Source organism: Hippopotamus amphibius, chromosome 2 (genome assembly GCF_030028045.1).
Source record: "Hippopotamus amphibius kiboko isolate mHipAmp2 chromosome 2, mHipAmp2.hap2, whole genome shotgun sequence".
NCBI classification, from domain to species: domain Eukaryota; kingdom Metazoa; phylum Chordata; class Mammalia; order Artiodactyla; family Hippopotamidae; genus Hippopotamus; species Hippopotamus amphibius.
The window spans coordinates 72,177,806-72,201,712 of NC_080187.1; the positions used below are offsets into that span (position 1 = coordinate 72,177,806).

The 23,907-nt window shown below is 42.5% G+C and overlaps 1 protein-coding gene and 1 pseudogene across 3 annotated transcripts in view; one reads left to right on the forward strand and one right to left on the reverse strand.

Moving 5' to 3' along the window:
* Positions 1 to 714: 714 nt before the first annotated feature.
* NFX1 (nuclear transcription factor, X-box binding 1) overlaps positions 715 to 23,907 on the reverse strand; it is a 67,069-nt gene continuing 43,876 nt past the window's right edge. For 2 of the 3 annotated variants that reach the window (XM_057719971.1, XM_057719970.1), the window contains exons 14-24: positions 19,617 to 19,736; positions 17,311 to 17,390; positions 14,597 to 14,827; positions 13,641 to 13,714; positions 12,752 to 12,853; positions 12,150 to 12,191; positions 5,116 to 5,214; positions 4,446 to 4,512; positions 3,118 to 3,263; positions 2,334 to 2,438; positions 715 to 1,117 (exon numbers count right to left, since the gene is read on the reverse strand). In XM_057719971.1, coding sequence (XP_057575954.1) covers positions 1,045 to 1,117; positions 2,334 to 2,438; positions 3,118 to 3,263; positions 4,446 to 4,512; positions 5,116 to 5,214; positions 12,150 to 12,191; positions 12,752 to 12,853; positions 13,641 to 13,714; positions 14,597 to 14,827; positions 17,311 to 17,390; positions 19,617 to 19,736 — 1,139 coding nt within the window. In that variant the 3' untranslated portion in view covers positions 715 to 1,044. Of the gene's footprint in view, positions 1,118 to 2,333; positions 2,439 to 2,616; positions 2,772 to 3,117; positions 3,264 to 4,445; positions 4,513 to 5,115; positions 5,215 to 12,149; positions 12,192 to 12,751; positions 12,854 to 13,640; positions 13,715 to 14,596; positions 14,828 to 17,310; positions 17,391 to 19,616; positions 19,737 to 23,907 lie in introns of those variants that run through there. The other variant, XR_009051125.1, reaches the window with a different exon arrangement.
* Positions 22,186 to 23,025, forward strand: LOC130844007 (heterogeneous nuclear ribonucleoprotein A1-like; annotated as a pseudogene).

Here is a 23,907-nt window from a genome sequence, read left to right on the forward strand (position 1 = left end):
CATACGTGGAGAGGCGCCAATGCAAAGAGAGCCCAACTAATGTAACTATTGATACACGTGCCTTAAAAGGAGCCTGAAGAATGCCTCCAGTGGGCTGCTGGCCTGTCCACATAGTTTTTTGAATATTCAAACTGAGGTCCAGAGCTCAGAGACAGGGAAAGCCAATACAGCTGCTGCAGGCCTGGGAGAAAGCAACACAGGAAAGGTAAGTGTCCCGGAGACTCTTCTCAACCAGAGAGAAGGGCTGCACTGCTCAGTACACAGAGGCTGCAGTGTGCACCTGGTAGGAGGAGGAGCTTGCTCTATGTCCTCCACCACCACAATGCAGAGCTAACGTGTCTGTCACCACACAGGCTCAGCGATGTGCTATGAGAGGCCCTCCCCCAGACTCCAGAGGACGGAATTCTGTACAGTCACCCGAGCCTGCTCCTAGGTCTGGAACTGATGGTACTGAGGAGCACTAAAGTAAGTTCAGCTAGGCAGACCTATGAGAATTTTTGACAAAAGACTCAGTTAAGATAACTGTGTTTAACCACATATGTGATTCCAGACGTGGAGTACCAATTCAATGTTTGATATTTTGGACTGAGAAGTTAGCCTGTGTCTTTCCAGAGACAGTGATCACTTTTGGATTAAGAAAGCGAGGTGCATCTGATGCTGTAGGCATTTTCAGGAGGAGGAAGGATAACTGGGACAATTGAGACCCAGTGACACTTTCAGGCTAAAATTCTGGTTTGACTGAATCAAGCCCAATGTTCCCCCAACCTTCAGAGCAATCATGGTGGTGGTGTCAGGAGCCTCTGCAAATGCGACGGAATCACTCGTGACTGTCCAGTCAGAGATCTGGCCATACTGAAACACTTTATACAGATAGAAGAGAGGACAAGGGGATTTCTGACACACTCATGCTTTGGATGTATCAGTTCAAGACAGTATGTGAGCTCTGAGTCCACCAGGCAGTTGGGAACAAGCGTGATCTATCTGCTGGCCAGCGCGTCTCCACCACACCTAACCATTCTTTTTCCTAAGTGCACCTTCATCTCCTCAGTCCTGGACATCAAAGTAGTCAATTACTGGCTCCTTGGCTATTTTCTGTAAATTACTGCTCCCAGGATTCCTGAAAAGCAAACATAGAAAGATCAATCTTTTCTTGTTTGGGGGAAATAGATTCAGGTCTTGGAAAGTTAAGGACCAGCTGAGTTACCATGTGTGAAGCTTTGATAAGACAGTGGGGTCCACATGAGCTGGTAACTCTTGAAATTTTGTGATGGGCACACAGGGGTTTATATTAATATGTTATATTAATACCATTTTCTCTAGTCTAAAAATTTTCCACAATAAAGTCTTCAAAAGAAAAAAAAGGCAGCATGTCATAAACAGGCCAGTAACTTTACGTCCCCCAGGTGTTACCGGACACAGCTGTGGAGTAACATCAGGAAACGCAGTGTGTGCGGATGGGAGTCCAGGCTGCCTGCCTCCCAGGGCTAGAGTGGGGCTGGTCCTGGGGAGCTACTTGGCCCCAGGCGCTCCTCCTTGCCTTAGGCTGTGTCCAATGGGCAACACCTAGTCGTCCTGTCCAGTTCCAGGGGAACACACATGGCTAAGACCCTCATGGTGACCTTGTAAACTTCCCTACCCACCCTCCCAGAGGTTCTGTGTAGGAGGTACTGCTAGGCTTCTTTCTGGAAGGCCAGAACAGGAGGAGCAATCCCGCTGGGTTTCCCAGCAACTTCCAGCAATGTGGCCTTGTCATAGTAGGGCAGCTGGTCCCCTCCTGGGAAGGGAGAGGAAAGGAAGGAGGGATGATGACCCCTTTCTGCTCCTGTCTGAGAAAACACCTGCCAGACTTTCTGCGTGCCCATGTGGTTTTCTCTTCTCTTTAAACTATGAACATACGTTTCTGTTGTAAAAGTGATTCAAACCATATATAAGCAGACAGAGTAAAACATGAAAGTTCCCTTCTTCACTGTCAACTGCCCCTTAAAATCCCACTTCCATCTCCAGAGTAACTGCTGTGAACAATGTGACATTCCTAAATCATCTGGTGTGACAGACTGAATCCATTTCCCGGTGTCACCACCTACACCATGGAAATTATGGCCAGTGCCGGCCCCCTGGAGGGGAAATGGGCATTCCAAACATCAAACTTGGGACCCCCCCTGGCATGAACAAACGTGTCCGACATCCCAGTCAAACCTTATATATCTGAACATCGCACCCAAAGGCCGGGCCCAAGGAGGCCGCTGATGGCTGGTGCAGCCCAGGGCAGGTCAGCCCCTGGTGGCTTCTCTGAATAGACAGGGCCCTTTGGAAAGCAGCTGAGGAATCCTTACTTGTCTGTCTGATGTCTGTGATGAGGAATCGGTGGTGGAGGCCGTGACTGTATCTCCTTTTCAAGTACACCTGTCAGCGTGGTAGGAGGACAAATAGACTTCCCTCTGATAAAAGTCAGAACAGAAAGTAATGAAGACGAAGAACTGTTTGTGAGGAGAGGCAGAGAGCTGGAAATCCAGTCTGAGACTTTCACCGTGACACTGAGGAGTACTTTCTGATATGACCCATCTCCTCTCAGGCATGGTCACCTTTGTTTAACCCTCATTCATCCCTTTCACCCACCTCTGCTGGGCCTGCTACCTGCTTCCTCTCATCTCACTCTTGAGTTTTCTTTGTTGGGAGGTTCTTCCGATTCCCCCAGGTTCTGACAGTGATCTTAGGTCCTGCTGTCCCCTCCTGGCCCACACTACTGCTTCGGTTTCCTCAAATGGCAAACACTGTTAACAGAGGATGCCTTGAGTCATGAGCCAGCATCCTTTCTGTTTCCATCATGCCAGGCGGACACGAGGGGAAAGGGGACAGATGTGGTGGGCAGGTACCCACCCGAGGCCCTCAGGGTCTGGCGTGGATTGTATCTGTTACGTGTGTCTGCCCTGACGACTGAGACACGGGCTTTACTTTCTGGTTCAGGCCTGCAGATCAGTCAGAACGGCTGGCCTGGAGGCACACTGTCCACCTAACCTCCCAAGGAAGGAAGGAAGGAAAGCAAATATCGACCAGCCCTGCCTCCCAGGCCGTTTGCTCCACCAAGCAGTTCCTCCTGCGATGGCAAGGTTCACCCACCTGACTGCAGTAACCACGACGTTGCGCTTCGGTTCACTGTCATAGCTCACGCTCTCCAGGCCGTATACTTGGGCCAGGTCGTGGATGATCCGGCGGTGGTCTCTGTTCATGGGAGGGAAGCAGTGGCTCTTCTTACTATTCTTTCCCTGTGTTGAGGGAAAAGACGATTGACTGATAAAAAATCATCTTGAAAACAGGATATGCCTACAGAGGTCGTTCCCACCATCCCAGAACAGCCTGGGTCAGTGAAATGGTGGCTGAGTTCTGGAAGCCCACAGCACACAGCATTCCACTGACGGCCAAGCAAGCCAGGGGTGTGGGAGAATGGGGGCTGATGCATTCCTTCACCTTCTCTGTGAGCCACATGGTAGCAGCTGGCCAGGGTTAGGGGGACAGAGGGCAAGTAAACTGAGACTTACACAGACAGTGCAATGGTTCCTCCTGCAGGGCCCATAACTGGGGAGTGAGTGATGTTCCCAAGAAATGACTAAATAACTTGAAGACTTATAAACAAGAAAATCTCACTTCCTATAAAAAGTACATTCTACACTAAAAATCATGAGTGTACACATACAGACACACAAGCAGAGAAATACATTTGCTCAGGTTTCCCAATCAGGAGGGGAACAACAATTCCACTTTCTCCTTTGTGTTAGTATCCTGCTGGGAAGCGGGAACAGAAGAGAGGAAGGGAGGGGGTGAAGAGATGGGGGGAAGGAAACCCATCTTCACAAGATGTGGAGGTAAAGTAGCCATCTCACCCTCACCCATAGCCCCCCTGAATGAAGAGGGAGTCACCGCCAGGCTGGCAGCTTCTGACTACATTAGAGACTTTTTTGCTTAAGGCTACCTCCTCAACATCCCTGGCTGTCTCCAGGACAGGCTTCACTCTCTTGAAGGAATCTATGCCACTACTCCTCAGCTCTACTCATTCAACTTTTTATCTTTGCCCAATGGCTTCTTTCCTGTCTTTGGGGTAATAAGAACCAGTGTGTCCAGTCATACAACAGCCCTTCAGAGATCTGAGGACCTAGCATGTTTTCCTAAGTAACCCTACTGAATTCCCTTCATCCAGAGTTTCTTCACTCACCCTTAGGCATGGAGCTAGGATTTTTATTTACATTTAATATTATTGCAGATATGTCTTCTGAACTAGGACAGGGCTTCCATAGATGTTATAATGGCTGGGCTTTTGGGAAAGATAAGGATCCTCAAGGCAGCTGTGACTTTTTCCTATAACTATTTACACTGACAGTGTTTCTGGGACTTGATTTTTTTTTATCAAGCTGGCCTTAGGGACATGTACAGCTGGATGTTTTGACTTCAACCTTATTCACGGCCTCCACAAGGGCTTCCATTTCCTTCTCAATGTCGCTGACAAACTTTAAATCCTTCCTGAAATGAGAAATAACCACAGTTAATTTCATTTAACTGACCTTCTGAGAATCCCTTCCACCCACCCACTGCCTCTAAAGTGCAGACAATGGACAATGTGGGCAGAAAAACTGCAGAGGTCAGGAATTGTCAGATAACAGAAAGTTGAATGTGATGGAACAAAGGGAAAGAAAGTAAGAAAACAAATATAAGAAAAGAGAAGATGGAAAGAGAACTAGCCATCAGAAGGCCAGAGACCAGAGGAAAATCACCCAAGTGAGGACCACCCATGTGATTAAGACCTGGGCAGACAAAGGTGGAATGCGGCCAGAGATCCTTCAATTCAGGCTGGTCCAATCTTTGGGGGGCCCCAACTCCTAACACACACACACACACACACACACACACACACACACACACACTCTCTCTCTCTCCCCAAGTTCAATTCTTTACCAGGACAGTTTTGAGAGACCAAGAGAAGGATTTTTATTAAACATCATATAATCCCTTATAATACATATATAAACTTGGTCAATCACAGAGTATTGCATATTAGTTACTACATCTTAAAGATCAAACACTCTGATAAGTCACAATTAAGAGAGCAGGTGACAACTTACGTACCTAGCATCTTCTTTCAAACTGTCACTGAATTTTGACCCTGAAGAACGTACATTAAAAGGATCAGAATCATCACTGATATGAAATGCCTCTGCTAACCGCCTGAAAGTAAGAGAGAAGTAAGTAAATGAAAGGAAAGGAAGGGGAGGAAAACTATCTCGTAGTAACAGAGTGCCTAAATTTTTTCTACGTTGATCTCATTTCAGTAAACCTGATTATTAAGGAGAATAAGAACAACTTGGGACAAGATATCGAATTGTCTTCAAAGAACAAAATAAATAAGACAGATCTAGATGGTTCTGAGTAAAGCTGTAGGCTGATACTGGGGACTTTGGTGACGAGAAGGCTGAGGGAGGGAGAGCACTAGGGATGGTCAATGCGGGATGACCTCCTCTGAGGTTTCACCTAAACATCAGATACATAAAGTAGACAGATGTTAAAATTAATATCACTTTGCATTTCCCTGGTGGCGCACTGGTTAAGAATCCACCTGCCAATGCAGGGGACACGGGTTCAATCCCTGCTCCAGGAAGATCCCACATGCCGTGGAGCAACTAAGCCTGTGCACCACAACTACTGAGCCTGTGCTCTAGAGCCCGTGAGCCACAACTATTGAGCCCACGTACCACAACTACTGAAGCCCGCATGCCTAGAGACCGTTCTCCACAACAGGAGAAGCCACCGCAATGAGAAGCTCATGCACTGCAATGAAGAGTAGCCCCCGCTTGCAGCAACTAAAGAAAGCCCGTGCAGCAATGAAGACTCAACACAGCCAATAATTAATTAATTAATCTAAAGACAAAAAATTAGTATCACTTTACAGAAAGTCTAGAAAATAAAGTTTCATTAACAACATAAGCACTGTGTTATTTTTTTATTATTATTATTATTATTATTTTTTTGGGGGGTACACCAAGTTCAATCATCTGTTTTTATACGCATATCCCCATATTCCCTCCCTTCCTTGACTCCCCGCCTCGAGTCCCCCCCACCCTCCCCGCCCCGGTCCTCTAAGGCATCTTCCATCCTCGAGTTGGACTCCCTTTGTTATACAACAACTTCCCACTGACTATCTATTTTACAGTTGGTAGTATATATATGTCTGTGCTACTCTCTCGCTTCGTCTCAGCTTCCCTTTCGCCCCCTGCCCCCTCCCAAACCTCGAGTTCTCCAATCCATTCTCTGTATCTGCGTCCTTGTTCTTGTCACTGAGTTCATCAGTACCATTTTTAGATTCCGTATATGTGAGTTAGCATACAATATTTGTCTTTCTCTTTCTGACTTACTTCACTCTGTATGACAGACTGTAGTTCTATCCACCTCATTACATATAGCTCCATCTCATCCCTTTTTATAGCTGAGTAATATTCCATTGTATATATATGCCACATCTTCTTTATCCATTCATTTGTTGATGGGCATTTAGGTTGCTTCCATGTCCTGGCTATTGTAAATAGTGCTGCAATAAACATTATGGTACAAGTTTCTTTTGGGATTGTGTTATATTAATACATTTCCTTTCAGATTTTTTCTCTGTAATTTTAAGTAGTTGCAATCACTGTATATAAAACTGAATTTTTTTTCACCTTCTGTGTTTAGCATTTCTCACATTACTGTTTGATTTTCACACTCCTTGTATTAATAGCTGCATAATCTTCTAAATATATATATATCTGACAATTTAAACATTTCCCATTTATGTTTCTTTGTTTCTTGTTTTATTTTTTGTCTTTTTTCATTTTTTTTAAGCAGATAGATAAGAGGGAAGAGTCATAGTATCAAAACCCATACATAAATATTTACAGAGGAATCAAAACCGAGATAATTAGGCCTGAAGACAAGACAGAGTCTAAATGCTGATGATTCATAGTGTTCTCCTTGGGTGTACATTCAACTGGGTATGAGGCCTGATACAGCCAATACCTAACAATGCAAAGTAATAGTGACAGCTGCCAACAACCTCAGCTCAAAGACAAGAATATGTGAACCGCTTGAAAAGGCTCGTCTAAGAAGTCATTCAACAGTAAAACCTACTGAAGGGGTCTGTGAGGGTCCCAGTCTAGCACAGCACACCTATTGTTTCTGCCACCAGAGCTTCTGGACCAGCAGGAGCCAGGCCCGGTCTCACAGAGCTCAGCATACTCACTGTCAGCCAGAAGCTCCAGGATGTTCTTTTTCTCATTTTTTAAAAATTTATTAAAAAGATTTTTTTTATAGCCCATTTAGGTTTCTTTAACAGTTCTCTAGTTTCTCAATATTATAAGTAACACAATATCTCTGAGCAAAAAGCTTTTGAGATTATTTCTCTGGAAAATGTTTCCAGGTGTGGGATAACTGGATTAAATAGTATGGACATCAGACCCTTGATCATCATGTTCTAAGGGCTCCACAATGCTGCTTGTGTTTTGCCCAGCAGTGCATGAGTTTCATGGCATCTCACCAACATCCAGTTATGTTGGTTTTTTTTTTTTTTTAAAAGATAGATAAAATTCAGCTTAGCACTTAGTACAGTTTTCTTTTACATAGAAACATAGGTCTCTTAACATGTTTCATGCCCATAACAATTTGGTTTACTGTTGCTAGATTTTCTAATTTTTTAACATAGGTTTAATTTTCAAAATTTTAAGAGAATTTCTAGAGGGGAGATCTTTCCATGTTTTGCTTAGTTTGGCCATTAATTCAAACATAAGCACCAATAAAACATGCCTGTGGGATGAATCTGGCCAGCCAGTTTTTCAGTTTTGCAATGGAGCATACATTGCAACTTTATTATTTATTTATTTATTTTGGCTGCCCTGGGTCTTTGTTGCGGGCTTCTCTCTAGTTGCAGCGCACGGGCTCCAGAGCACGCAGGCTTCTCTCCAGTCGCAGCTCTCGGGTTTAGTTGTACTGCAGCCTGTGGGATCTTAGTTCCCCAGCCAGGGATTGAACCCATGTCCCCTACATTGGGAGGCGGATTCTTAACCATTGGACCACCAGGGAAGACCCTATTTGCAACTTTAGATGGCATTTTCCTTTTCAAATCTGCATTTCTTTTTTCTTAGGTCTGTGAGTATTTAAGAAAGAATCCTTATATAGTAAGGGTCATATGTCATCATTCGAAGACTGAGGAGAAATTCAAAAGGCTTTCAGAAATAGCTAGTTCTGGGCTTCCTAGGTGGTGCAGTGGTTAAGAATCCACCTGCCAACGCAGGGGATACGGGTTCAATCCCTGCTCCAGGAAGATCCCACATGCCGCGGAGCAACTAAGCCTGTGCGCCACAACTATTGAGCCTGCGCTTTAGAGCCCGTGAGCCACAACTATTGAGCCCATGTGCTGCAACAAGAGAAGCCCACATGCCTAGAGCCCGTGCTCTGCAACAAGAGAAGCCACAGCAATGAGGAGCCTGCGCACCACAACGAAGAGTAGCCCCCACTCACCGAAACTAAAAAGAAAACCCATGCACAGCCAAAAAGACCCAACACAACCAATAAAATAAATAAATAATAAATTAAAAAAAAAACCAAAATAGCTAGTTCTAATAAAAAATGGAGATTTGCTGAGTACCTACTATGTTTTAGGCTTGCGCCAAGAGTTTTATAAATATCTTCCTTAGTTTTAACGTATAATCCTCATAACAACTCAGGGAGGTGGATACTATTATTGTCACCATTTCCACAGATATTTAAGAAAAGTAAGGCTTGGAGAAATAATTTGCCCAAGGTCACATGTTAAATGATTTGTGAAGCTAGGATTCAAATCTGGGCAATCTAAGTCTAGAGCTCTGGCTGGCTCTACCTACCATGCAATAGTGTCTCAACCACACAAAGGTTCATTTCTGTGTTTTTGAGGCCTTCTGAGTATTCACTACAGCATTTCTGAATACTCAGGATTCTTAGTTCACATTTTGGGTTGGAGAACAATGTGACAGTTCTTAAAGGACAAGAGTTTTGGGTTTTTTTTTTTCTGTAAGAACTTCTATTGAGATACAATTGACATACAATAAACTGCATATATTTAAAGTGTACAATTTGATATTTTTTTCTTATTAGTAATATATATATGGCAATCCCAATCTCCCAGTTGACCCCCCCCCCAACCCTTCCCACTTTCCCCACTTGGTGTCCATATGTTTGTTCTCTACGTCTGAGGACAAGACTTTTGAATAGCAGTTATTACAAAGTTACCGTGAGGGTCAAACCAAGGGAAATTTGGGCAGTGCTATTAATCATCATATTACCGTCTATACATTTAGCCATCTAAAAGGGGTATTGTTAACAATTGTTGAAAGTCAAACTTGTAGGTAAAACAAGACTGTACTTTGTCTGTGTCTGTTTCTGCTTAACTTTCTACCTTGAAAATTCTTCAAAGAAAGATAAGTTACAAAAATATTATAATGAACTCCTACATACTCTTCACCTAAATTCTCCAAATGTTAACATTTTCACAGAGCTCTACCTTTAATCTTCGTTGGAACCAGAAAGTTTGCCAGTCATTGAATAAATGCCCCTTAATCTGACAAGGAGTATACTCAAATAACTTACAGCAAACATCATATATAATGGTGTTTAAAATTTTCCCTATGAGATTGGGGATAAGTTAGAAATACTTATTATTACCACCTTCCATTCAACACTGTACTGGAGGCCTAGCCAGTGCAATAAGGCGAGAAAAAGAAAAAAGTTAAGAATTAGAAATTAGAAGAGGACATGATTGTGTGTGTGCAAAATCTAAAAGAAGCTACAGATAAATTATTAGAAATAAGTAAATAGCAAGGTTGTGAATACAGGTCAACAAATATCAGTTGTATTCCTATAAGCCAGCAACAAGCAATCAGAAAATTAAATTTTAAAAGTGATACAAGAGAAAATAACATTTATAATAGCATCAAAAAACATCAAATAGCAAGGAACAAATCTATTGAAAGGTACAAAATCTATATAAAGAAAACTATAAAATATCACTAAGAGAAAACATGACTAAATAGAAGGATATACTTTGCTCATGGATTAGAGGCCTCAATATTATAAAGATGTTAAACTCTCCAAACTGATCTATAAATTAAATACCAGATCAATCAAAATCCCAGTAGTTTTTTTGTTTTTTGCAAACATTGATAAGCTATTTCTAAAATTTAAATGGAAATGCAAATGGCCAAGAAGAGCCAAGATGATCTTGAAGAAAGACCATGTCTGAAGAGATATGCTACCAGTTATAAAGGTACAGTAATTAAGATCATGTGATACTAGCACAATGGAACAGAATGAGCTCAGAAATAACCCAGACACAATATGAATACTTGATTAAGACAAAGGTGGCACTGCAGAGCACTGGGAAAAGGATTTCTTGATAAATGATACTGGTCAAATGAATATTTGTATGGGAAAAAATGGAATCATGAGTCCTCCTTACACCATGCTTAGAAAAAATAATATCGGTCCAGGTCAACTGTAGACCTAAATGTGAAAGGTAAAATAAGGCTCCTAGATAATAACAGAGAATATCCTCATGACCTCAGGATAGGCAAATATTTCTTAAACAAGACATAAAAAGTACTATTCACTAAAGAAAAGACTGATAAACTGAATTATATTAAAATTAGAAACTTCGCTTTACCAAGATAGCAGAGAGAGAAAAGTGAAGGCACGGAGTGTGAGGAAAAACAATATATAAAACAAAGGACTCATCCAAAATATGTAAAGAATTCCTAGTAATCAATATGAAAAAGACAGATGACACAATTAAAAAATAAGCAAAGACTTGAATAGGCACTTCACAAAAGAGGATATCCAGTTGGCCAATAAGCATATGAAAAGGTGCTCAACCTCACCAGTCATCAGGGAAATATAAATATAAATTAAAAGCTGAACGACATCCAGTTATACATTTATAAAAATGGATTAAAATGAAAAAGAATGACAATGCCAAGTGCTGACACAAACAGAGAGCAGTGGGAAATATGGCCCCGCTCGTGGGAGTGTAACTGGTACAACCATTTTGGACACTGCTTGGCAGAATCAATGAAAATATGCATACCCTATGAATCAGCAATTCTGAGCTTATATCCAACAGAAATGAGTACATATATACAGCAAAGCAAGTATAAGGATATTCTTAAAGAGCATTATTTGTAATAGCCCAGCACTGGTAACAACACACATATCTATTAACTATAAAATAGATAAATGATGATATATTGATACAATAAAATATCATGCAGAAATGAAAGTGAACAAAATGCTGCCACATGCAACAACAGGAATGAATGTCACAAATGTAATGAAAGAAGCCAGACAAAAATAATACAAATGATATGATTTCATCATTTACATAAAGTCCAAATACAGACAAAAATACCCTAAACTGTTAGAAGTCAGGAGAGAGGTTATATCTCAGTGGAGTGTAAGCGTGGGTTCTGGTAACTTTCTATCTCTTGACCTCGGTGCTGACTGCACCACTGTATTCACTTTGTGATGACTCACTCATCAGTATAGTTCTGATCTAACGAAGTATGTTATACTTCAGCATAAAAGTTCATTAAAAGAATTTTAAGCAACTTATCTCCATTGGAACCAGGAAGTCTGCCAGTCCCTGAATTAGTATGCTTCGGGGCATGTGATGTTTATACTTGCCTGAAACCACACAAGCTCATGTTTCAGAAATATGCTGAAATCACATAACTGGTTTATCCTTAGACACTTCAATTCTTTCTTTCTTTTTTTAAAAAAATCTATCTATCTATCTATCTACCTATCTATCTATCAAGATATCTATCCATCTATTTACCGGCTGCATTGGGTTTTCATTGCTGTCATGTGGGATTTTCCCAGGCCAGGGATTGAACACGTATTCCCTGCATTGGCAGGCGGATTCTTAACCACTGCACCACCAGGGAAGTCCCTGACACTTCAATTCTTGACGACTGAATTTCTCCTGCTCTCCAATAGCAGCAAAAGACTCAAAGCAGGTGCTGAATGAATGCTTGGAGGGTTGCTCCCTCCTACTAATTTCACAGAGCTCAAGGACAATTAGATAAACAGCAGTTGAAACTACTTACTTTTTCCTTTCCAAGGCTGAACACTCCTCATCACACTCCAGCCTTGAGAAGCAAATGAAAAAAAAATTAAGTCAGGGTACAAGTTTCACAGCTCCTACTCAGCAATGAGTTCTTAGACGGTCAACCTGGAGACAGAGCAGACTGGCCAGAACAATGGCTGGATGAGGTCCCTCTCAAGGACAGGTGCACAGGCCTCTGAGTTATGGGAACCTAGGAGTCCTCAGAAGGGCTTCAGAGTGTCCCCTGGCTGCTCAGCCCCCAAAACGTTCCCAGTGCCCCTCTGACAGCCCCACTTCCCTCTCTCGACACAGCCACCATTCTGTTCTCTTCTTCTGTGGGTTGGAATGGACACATCAAGGTCTCTGCTTCCTCTGGCTACAGTCTGCAGTGAGGCCTAGAAAAGCCTCCTCTGGTCTTAGCTGTATCCTGAGTAGGATTCACTGCATTGGAGTGGGTGTGGTCTCAATATCAGATATCTGTTGAACATCTACTGTGTGTGCAAGGCTTTACTATTGGGGACTGACACAAATGAATGGTTCCCGTCCTTTGGAAATTAAATGTAATCAGAGAAAGAAGGTATAGCTATACATTTTAAAAATTACCTGGCTTGGTGAATTTCCTTCTTAGTAATTAACTTGCTGATCTCCACTGAATCTCCAAGCTGCATGTCTGTTATTTTGGAGGCCATGGAAATAGCAGCTATTCTGAAGTATAAAAAAGAAAGGGAAGAAAGGCACTGCAGTTTCACAAGAACCTCTTCATACCAGGCACACAGAACACTTCTTTCAAGGCAAATCTACCACTTGACAATCTGTGTGGCCTTCGGAGCCCGTCTATTATGAACTACTCATACATTAATGTGGTATCTCCTCAATTAGATTCTAAGCAGCTCCATACTGCTTAATCCATTCCTCAGTATCCCCTTGAGCATCTAGGCCAATGCCTGGCACTCAGTGGGTATTCAAACATAGTCAATCTGATGTCTGCAAACTCCTAAAGTCCCATCTCCATGGCGCATCTCTGCATCTATTCATCCATTCATCCCTAACACCTCTACCTCTGTACTCAGATCCCTGTGTGACCACAAGGGTCCCAACATTTCAGGAGGCTGCAAAGAAAACTCACAGAAAAGTCAGAGACCCCCACACCAAGGCAGGAGCACAGGACCTGGTCCTGGCTGTGCCACAAGTGGTGGGACGTTAAAGCTATTCATGCAACTTCAGGACACCTTCCCTTCTAATCTCATGACGTAATAAGACCCAAAGGGAGAGAGAGCAGAAGGAGGAGGAGAAGAAATAAAAAGGTTCTTTTACAAATTAAAGTTAGGGAAGGTGAGGTACATAAAGCAGTACTTTTTCTTTGAACCAGAAAAACTAGACTCAAGAAAATTTATTTAAAAAACCTTCCTTAAAAGTTGCAGAGATCCTACAATAAACTCCTGTATACCCTTTACCTAGATGAACCAATTGTTAACATTTAAGTAGTACTAACCTTTGATAAGTACTGGATGCTTCAGAACAAATCATGATTTCTTTTCTTCGCCCACATTCACACTGCAGCTCTACCTGAAATAAGATTAACATGGAGCAACTTTCAGCCCACAAAAACATGTGAATGGGCAGGTTACACTTTTAAAGCCTCTCTCAAATCAAACCATGGCAGAGAACAGAGGGACAGTGAGTGGCTACCCTCCAAGCTGGAGGAGCTAACCACACATGCAAACTGACAACATGGTGGTTGACATCCTAGGAGGGAAATGTCCAGTCGAAAGTGCCCCTTTCTGGGAATTACTCCTGTCCTTAATCCTGCCTGAAGAGGCAGGCCTTGAATGAAGTTTTTAACCACTGAACCAGAGGTAGACACTTGACCCAGGACCAGCCAAGGTCTAATCGACTCCACTTCATCCCTTGCTTTCACCTCCTCGGGGCCAGACCCTGTTTAATCCCTCAAACCAGGTAAGTCCCTCACTCACCTGTTCTTGTGGCACTCCCTACAAAGGTGTACCTACTCCTTTACGACACTCCATAGTCACAGTTAATTACCTGAGTAATTTGTTAGTATCTGTCTATCTAATGAAAGGCACCATGTGTTTCCTGTTCACTGGTGGTGCCCCAGCATCTACCATAGCATAACATCTTATACAAAATAGACACATCTATTTGTTGAATAAAAAGAGTGGGCAATCAGACTTGAGAATCTGATCCAAGGGAGACAGAAACTGGTCAGGTGGCAGTGGGTACTTTCTGAATTAAGAGGCTATCTCAAGCTTGGCAGACAGAAATCTGTACAATTTACTCCACCATTTTCTTGTTAACTTAACCTGCATTTCCTTGCAACCAATGATCCCTGATTAGGGTGTGTGCCCAGGTGCCACTGTAGGCAGTTCTGGACTCATCGGCAGCTCCAGAACCACAGTCAACGCCCCACCTGGAGCCAGGATTACGCACCTTGGCTTTGCAAGCAGTCGCGGGGCAGGGTGAGCTGAGGTGGCAAGGTGCCATGCATGGGTGGCCACAGTCAGCTCTGGCGGTGGTGCAGGGCTGCTTGCAGACCTCGTCCACAAGACACTCTCCTTTGTGACAGAGTCTCTGACACTTGTGCATCCCACATGGTAGCACAGCACTGCAGGGTAATCCGCAAGAGATATCAACCAGGTGACACGGGATGTTGCTTCGTAACTAGGAGAGACAGAAGTAGCCAGATTCTCAACTCCATGCAGGATGTGGAGTGGATTTTAACTTCCTACTTAAACATTTCTGAGCTTTCAAAAGGAGCATTTTTTAAAAAAAAGTTATTTTTATCCGGAAAAAAAAATCAGGCTGTTTTTCAAAGTCTGAAAGATTAGTTTGAAAAGAAAACAAACTTGAACCTTATTTAATAATGCCTGTTATGATCTAAAAGGATTTGTTTTAGCAGCCAAGTATGACTTGCAACATAAACTTCCCAAGGTGGGTAACAAGCATGTGAAACCAAATAACTAGGGAGTGTGTGAAAATGCTATGACTAACTGGGAGGGTCAGGTGATCTTTTCCCTCTGCAAACAGGGCACTGAGTTGACAGAAACCCTGGGGGTGGGGGCACCCTTGACTCATGGTTTCAAGACTGTTGGCAGGGCTGTTTTATGCAATTAATTACTCAACTCTCCTCATATCTCCCAACCCATGATCTCCATGGTTTTAGACAGCTCCGTCATTAAAAAAATTAAGAGGCAACAGGCCATGGAACTGCCAAATCATTTTTTCTTGAGAAACTGTCTCCACCCAGGATTCCTCAACTCCAGGAAAAAGATGCTGAAATTTTATTCCTGTGGAATCAAAGGTTACTCTTACATATTCACTAAAATTCTTTTAAGAACCTTCAAAATGAGGAATAAACTTCGACTCTGGTTACACATAACTTGTCCTCTTGCAGAGGCCCCCAAAGTCTAGGACGTACATACTCTGGAATCAGTATTTTGGTAGAATGCAATTCCCAGTCATTAAACACTCATCTACTCCACCACTGGGGTAATCTGTGTACATGCTGTACCTCTGTTGTCCCCTCCCCACATTACTTGCCTATCTTCTCACTGTTCTTTAGGATGTTACTTATGTTACCTCCTCCAGAAACACCTTCCCTGGGTAGGGGCCCCTTCTATCCCCTTCAGCACTCTGTACTTCCCACACTACTGTAGTTTTTTTTTTTTTTTTTTTTTGGCCGCACTGGGTCTTAGTTGCAGCCTGCAGGATCTTTTAGTTGCAGCATGCGGGATCTAGTACCCTGACCAGGGATCAAACCCAGGCCCCCTGCATTGGGAGCACAGAGTCTTAACCACTGGACCACCAGGGAAGTCCCACACACTACTGTACTTATAATCGACTGTTTACACATCTGCTTCCTGCCCCAGAGTGAAGGCTCCACAAGGGCAGGGGTGGCTCCTGTCTTGTTCATTTCTCAATCACCCAAACCTAGCCTATTCCCCAGCATGTAGCAGGTATGCACTAAGTATTTGTTGACTGAAGTCCATCAACACAAAGATGACACATGGATATCTTAGAATGGTTACTCTCAGATGCAGTGAGATTTTTAGAGGAAGAATAAATACTAAGGATTATGACTTGAGAGTCACTGACAGGAAATAAGTGGAGAAAAATATGTCCATCAAGATAAGACTACTGAAAGCATGTTGTCCTAGCTGTCAAGAGTTTCAAGAAATGTTGGCCAACATGTTACGAAGTAAAAAAAGCAGGTTACAAAACAGTATAATCTTCATAGAGTAGGGGGGAGAGTATATCACACATGCCTGGACGTCTATACACCAGAATGTTAAAAGTATTTCTTTTTGGGTAGCAAAACTGTATTATCTTAATTGTCTACAATTTTTAAAACAACAAAAAAATTTTTTAAGTGTTTCAAAGGGTCTACAGTCAGCAGTGCCAAACATAGCTTAGATACTAAGAATAAGGATGAAAGTCCTTCGTGGTAGTGGCAGCGAGAAGGGGTACATTAGCCTGTAAGAAGGTGTGTGGCCCATCAGTCAGGATGGCGAGCTGTGCAGGGAGTAGAGAGCAGGAACGGTGGCAACTTGTGGAGAGCCCACCTTCACTCTTGGAACGTTTGCACTGTAACACCTTTCCCCAGACTAGCAATCCCTTCCCATGCTGGCTAGACGTTGTCTCTGAACATGGCTCATGTTCTCAAGGCCAACTGGCTGAATTTCATTTGATAGTAACCAGATTAAAAATGAGAGCAGAACAGACTCAGAATGCTACCTATTGTATGATTCCATTTATGTGATATTCTGAAAAGGCAAAACTATTGGGGCAGACAACAGATCACTGGTTGCCAGGGCCTGGAGGCAAGGGGACGGTAACTATGAAGGGGCCCAGGGGAATGTCTGGGGGTGAATGAACTGTTCCACATCTTAACTGGAGTGGTGGTTACACAACTGTACAAACGCTTTGTCAAAACTCACAGACTTGTACACTCAAAAGGGTAAATTTCACTTTATGCAAACTATACCTTAATGAAAAGAAAAAGAAAAGAAAAGAAAAAGTGGCAAGAGCAAAGCTCTGCTTCTTGGAGTATATTTATTTTGAGAAACAATGAGGCTAACCCTCTTAACGAAATCTAATCATAAATCTCTGGTTGGAACAATGAACACTCGAGAGAGAAAACTTACCTCATGTCTGCCCATGCACCATTTCTGAGTTAGGAAAGTACAAGGGGGACACTTGTCCTCACTATGACAAGAATGATACACTGTAGAAAGAGGAAGGTAAAATTAGGAATCATGTATAAATAAAGCCACATCGACTAGTACACATATTATAATGGCATGACACGGAACTTTTAAATTTAGGAGCTGAGAGTAATTTTTAAAAAATAAATTATTTATTTATTTATTGGCTGCGTTAGGTCTTTGTTGCTGCGCTCGGGCTTTCTCTAGTTGCGGGGGGGCGGGGCGGGGGGCTACTCTTCGTTGCAGTACACGGGCTTCTCATTGTGGTGGCTTCTCTTGCGACACGGCATGGGCTCTAGGCATGTGGGCTTCAGCAGTTGTGGCTCTCGGGCTCTAGAGTGCAGGCTCAGTAGTTGTGGCGCATGCGCTTAGTTGCTCCATGGCATGTGGGATCTTCCCAGGCCAGGGATCGAAGCCGTGTCCCTTGCATTGGCAGGTGGATTCTTAACCACTGCGCCACCAGGGAAGTCCCCTGAGAGTCCTTTTTAAAATGGTCACCGGAAAGTAAAAGTAATTGGCTTTATACTAAAGTGTTCAAAGATGAGCATGAGCGAGAAAAAGAAGCTCAGCTGAGTGGGGAGAGACAAAGAAGCAGAGAAGGAGGCAGCTTTCACACCCTGTCTCCTGTGGCATTGCCACATGGCTTGTCCACATTACTCAGTCATTCTTTTGGTCCTACTTTACACAGCAACTGCTCCCTTTTGTTCAGACATCTTTGTTACTTATCTAACATGCTTCCTCTGACTCCTTTTAATTTCCTTACTGCCTGGAAGAGGCAAGTTCATTCAAACTCCTCTCCTACAACAAAGCCTTCCTTGGCTGACCAAACCCTGCCCTGAGTTCTTTTGCTCAGATCTTAGTTCTTATGCAGCTGGCTTGCTGCCATGCTATCTGGCCCATCTCCATGTAATGGCTGGTTGTGTCAAATGTATCTTCTTTGTCGCAGAAACAACAGAACAACCTCAAGGTCATGGGCTATTTTTCCCTTCCCCTGAACCTCCCTCTATGCCTGACACCATGTTGGATGTACAACAAACAGTGAGAAAAGTTAAGTGAATGCTGACTGAAAGCAGGCTAAAACAAAACAACTCACAAATGGTTAAGTTCTCACTGTGGACATCAATCAGCAGGGTTTGGACTTCATGTGTAACATTTGCAAGTGACTATAGAGGAAGTGAGGGCAAGTGAGTGGGTGAGTATCTACTTGGACAGTAACTTCATGCTGGTGTGAACACCACAGCAGGGGCTTGCAAACTAAGCTGGCAGGGCGGTAAGGTCTCCAGGAAAGGAGGGACTTTTTACTTCATGAGGAATTTACTTAATTCTTTTGTACTCTATTAACTTAAAAAAACTGAGAACTGGTTGTCTATTTGTCAGTCTGAATCATATGGCCAGACTTACTGTAAGTATCAAATTTGGTGACTTACGTTATGTCAGGTTGCCTCTGGGACTTAGTAAAATGAAATGATAGGCCTAATATGGTTCTAGAGCACAGCCAATGACTAGACTGGACAGAAAACAGGTGATGTCAAGTAGCTACTGATCTGGTGTCTACAGCAGTCTATCAAAGAAACACTGGAAACAGATGTCCAGCAACATGAAACTGGCTGAATCAGTTATGGCCCATCCATGTAACAGGACACCCCACTACTACCGAGAAAAATATTCACTGATAAGGAGGTAGATTAAAATTACAATAATAAGAGAGGAAAAATCTAGTTAAAATAAGTTCAATAGGATCCCACTTCTATTTTAGGGAAAAAAATGAAAATACATATTTTTGCCCATGGAGAAAGGCCCTGAAAAATACACACTAGGGTGTAGTTCCTAAAAGGTGACATAAGAGATGATTTAATTTCAATCTTTTGACTTTATTTTCTTTCTTTTTATATAAAAAACACATATTGCATCTACAACAACAAAACTGAAGTTACTTTTAGCTTTACAAAAAAGATGCTTAACTTTGAAATATGCACCAAAAGTGGAGGCTACAAAGAGAGAAGACAAGACCAGCTGGGGATTCTCCCAACCTTTTGGGTGTGTCTGATATCCAGAGTAAAGCAATGGAAGGCACTGTGATTCCCAGCTGTGGCCCGGATCACAGACCCATCTTCACAGAAGCAGCCCTGAGCACAGGGGACAGGAGCGGCCATCACAGTGTGACGTGAGAGTAGCCACCTCACAACACCCTAAATGGCACAGTGTGAGCAGGCTGTGAGGTGTGGAGGCAAGGAGATGGGACCCACCTGGATGGTCACACTCATGGACTCTGGCGCAGCTCTGGGTACACTCAGGGGGCCTGGTGCCACAGGGAACTGGAGGGTAGATCACTGATGCGCCACAGTGGCAGGTTAATTCGTCAAAACCTAGGGAGGCAGCAGGTGAAATAAAACAACCTTCATGAATCTGAGATGTGCACACAGATAATTACACACGCTTTTTTTTGGCTTCTATACTTAGAGGAGAATTTGGGGGGGCTGCTTTTTTAAAAAAGGTTTTTATTTTATTAAAGTTGAACTGCTGGCAAAGTGTTCAATTTTTACTTGCAATAAACTTTAAGTCCATGAGTAATCCAAGACATTTTTACATGTATCTTATAAACAATAGATCTACAGACCACCTCTTTTGACAGAACAGGAGACTTTTACTAAAGATACAGATCCCTCCTCCCTTTTTTAAACTTTTTGGTCAGGAAAATGGAGAGATTATGAAAGCCACAGGTAGTTAACAAACACAGAAAAATATACATTTGAATATAAACCTCAGAGCCACTGAAGCCATTAAAACAGTTTTTTATAAGTATAACCAACATCTATCATGATAGAAATATGAAGTTGAGATGAAACTGAGAGCTACATCTGAGCTCACTAGGCACAGTTCACAAGCCCACTCAAAATGAGAACTCACATGGGACCTCCAACAAGCGGCCCACTTTGTCAAGTGCTCTCCTAACCCTTACACTCAAAGGGGAGCTAGTTCTTAAGCTCTGGTCCTTGGTAGAGGCTGGGTCTTTGGCCATGATTCTCAACTAGGGATCACGAGTCAGTAAGCCCAGGCCCTCCAGGATTCCTCCACCCACAGCTCTTCTCCCAGCACTCTCCAGCAAACCCTTCAAAGGCTACACAACATGGTAGAAAGAGCCCTGTAAGTACAGCAGGAGACTTAGGCTTCTACTCCTGGACCTACTTCTCACTTGCACAGTGACTGTGGGCAGGTAACTGAACGACTCTGAGATTTCTTCCTTTTGGTCAAATGGGGATATCAAACTTTTACCTATCCACTCAAAAAATTTATTGTAGGGATGGGCTTATAGTGAAACAGCTAGGTAAAGAGTAAGAGGCTACATAACTTGTTTTTATGGAACTCCATGTATGTGATTTATAACAAAACACTGACTCAACTCCTTTTTGAAATATGGTAGGCCTAGTATTCCAGAGAAAGTATGTTGGGAAACCCTGCTCTAGGCTCATCTTTTAATGTAGCAGTTCTCAAAGTGTGCTCTGTTGACCCCTAGGAGCCCCTGAGATCCTTTCAGGGAGTCCACAAGGTCAAAATTATTTTCATAATAATACTTAGATACTATTCACTTTTTTCACTAGTGCAAATGCAGCAGCTGGTAATACTGCTAGGGCATTAGCGCAAATCAAGGCAGCAGCACCAAACTGTAACCACTGTATTTTTCACTGCCAAGCACTTACGAGTAGATAAAAAAATGACAGTTTCACTTACGAAAGTCCTTGATGAAGAAGTAAAAAAAAATCTTGACCCTTAAATACATGTCTTTCTAATATTCTGTGGAACAAAATGGGGTATCTGCTTAAAGGACTTTTGTTGCACACAAAAATACAGTTTCCCTCAGTATCCTGGGAGAGGTGGGGGTGGTGGTGGTTCCAGGACCCCCATGGATACCAAAATCCAAGAATCCTCAAGTCCCTTATATAATATGATGCAGTATTTGCATACAACCAATGCACATCCTCCTGTATACTTTAAATCATCTCTAGGTTACTTATTAAGCCTAATACAATGTAAATGTTATGTAAATAGTTGCCAGCACAAAACAAATTCAAGTTTTGCTTTTGGAACTTTCTAGAATTTTTTCCCCTTGAACATTTTCAACCCACGGGTGGTCGAATCTATGGATACAGAATCTATGGACGTGGAACCCGCAGATATGAATGGCAGTCTGTCCTCTGCTCGTTTCAAAGAATTGCACTTTTCTGAGTTGTGAGCTGAATTAACTTTTTTCATAACACACCATTTTACTTGAAAAAGTGACTGACAAACTATGATTATTCAGACTTGGGTATTTTGGCAGACAGTCTATCAAAAATTAACAGTGAGCCTGTCACTTCAAGAAAACTGACTTTGTTGCCAATGCTAACATTCAAGCTTTTAAGTGAAAACAGAATTTTGGAAAATACGCATTTACCACTATGAGCTTGACAACTTCCTAATTTTCAAGACTTGTCTGATGAGATTGATAATATATTAATGAATGTGAGTTTTTAATATTATAACACAAGCAGACCCCATCTTAGGATCACTGCTTGCATCCCAAGTTTCATACATTCAGGGACAACAGAGCACTAGGAATAACTTTTTTAAAAGTCTCAATAGCTTTTCTGCCAGCAGACACCGCCAAGTAAGCATTGTTGAAGTCTCCCCGCTCTACTGCCATCATGTCTAAGTCAGAGTCTCCCAAAGAGCCCGAATAGCTGTGGTAGCTCTTCATCGGAGGTTTGAGCTTTGAAACAACCAGTGAGAGTCTGAGGAGCCACTGAGCAGTGGGGAACACTCACAGACTGTGTGGTAATGAGGGATGCAGACACCAGGCACGCCAGAGGCTTCGCGTGTGTCACCTATGCCACTGTGGAGGAGGCGGATGTGGCCATGAATGCAAGGCCACACAAGGGGGATGGAAGAGTTGTGGAACCAAAGAGGGCCGTCTCAACAGAAGACTCCCAAAGACCTGGTGCCCACTTAACTGTGAAAAAGACTTTTTGTTGGTGGCATTAAAGAAGACACTGAAGAACACCACCTAAGAGCTTACTTTGAACACTATGGGAAAACCAAAGTGACTGAAATCTTGACTGACCGAGGCAGTGGCAAAAAGAGAGGCTGTGCTTTCGTAACCTTTGATGACCATGGCTCCACAGACAAGACTGTCATTCAGAAATACCACACTGTGAATGGCCACAGCTGTGAAGTGAGGAAAGCCCTATCTAAGCAAGAAATGGCTAGTGCTTCATCCAGCCAAAGAGGTCAAGTGGTTCTGGAAACTTTGGTGCTGGTCGTGGAGGTGGTTTTGGTGGGAATGACAACTTTGGTGGTGGAAGAAACTTCAGTGGTCGAGGTGGCTTTGGTGGCAGCCGCAGTGGTGGTGGATATGGTGGCACTGGGGATGGCTACAATAGATTTGGTAATGATGGAAGCAATTTTCTGGGTGGAGGAAGCTACAATGCCAAATTGTTGTTGGCAATTACAACAATCAATCTTCAAATTTTGGACCCATGAAAGGAAGGAGGAAACTTTGGAGGCAGAAGTTCTGGCCCCAATGGTGGTAGAGGCCAATACTTTGCCAAACCATGAAACCAAGGTGGTTATGGCGGTTCCAGCGGCAGCAGTAGCTATGACAGTGGCAGAAGGTTTTAATTACTGCCAGGAAATAAAGTTTAACAGGAGAGGAGAGCCAGAGAAGTGACAGGGAAGCTAGAGGTTACAACAGATTTGTGAACTCAGCCAAGCACAGTGGTGGCAGGGCCTGGCTGCTACAAAGAAGAACATGTTTTATTTATTTTTAATTTTTTTAATTTAAAAAATTTTTCATCCCATATCTTTATTTTATTTTATTTTACTTTGACATCATTTTTTTAGAATTTAAAAAAAAATTTTTAAGCTCTTTATTGGAATATAATTGCTTTACACTGTTGTGCCAGTTTTTGCTGTACAACAAAGTGAATCAGCTGTATTTACACATATATCCCCATATCCCCTCCCATCAGAGAAGACATGTTTTAGACAATACTCACATGTATGTACAAAAAAACTCGAGGACTGTATCTGTGACTAACTGTATAACAGGTTACTTTAGTTTCTGTTCTGTGGAAAGTGTAAAGCATTCCAACAAAGGCTTTTAATGTAAATTTTTTCTTGCACCCATGCTGTTGATTGCTAAATGTAATAGTCTGATCATGATGCTGAATAAATGTGTCTTTTTAAAAAATGTGCTGTGTAAAGTTAGCCTACTCTGAAGCCATTTTGGTAAACTACCCCAACACTGTGAGGTTAGAATTCCTTCAGGGTGATGCCAGGGTGCATTCGAAATTTATTTACAACCCTCTTGGGTGGAGAAGCCATTGTCTTCAGAAACCTTGGTGTAGCTGAACTGACAGTTACTATGTTGTGACCTGGAGTTCACAATTAAAAGGGTCACCCAAGCAAAGTCATGGAGTTTTTTGGTTATTAATATGATTGTTGGCACATCCTATGCAATATATCTAAATTGAATTATGGTATCAGATGAAGTTATAGATG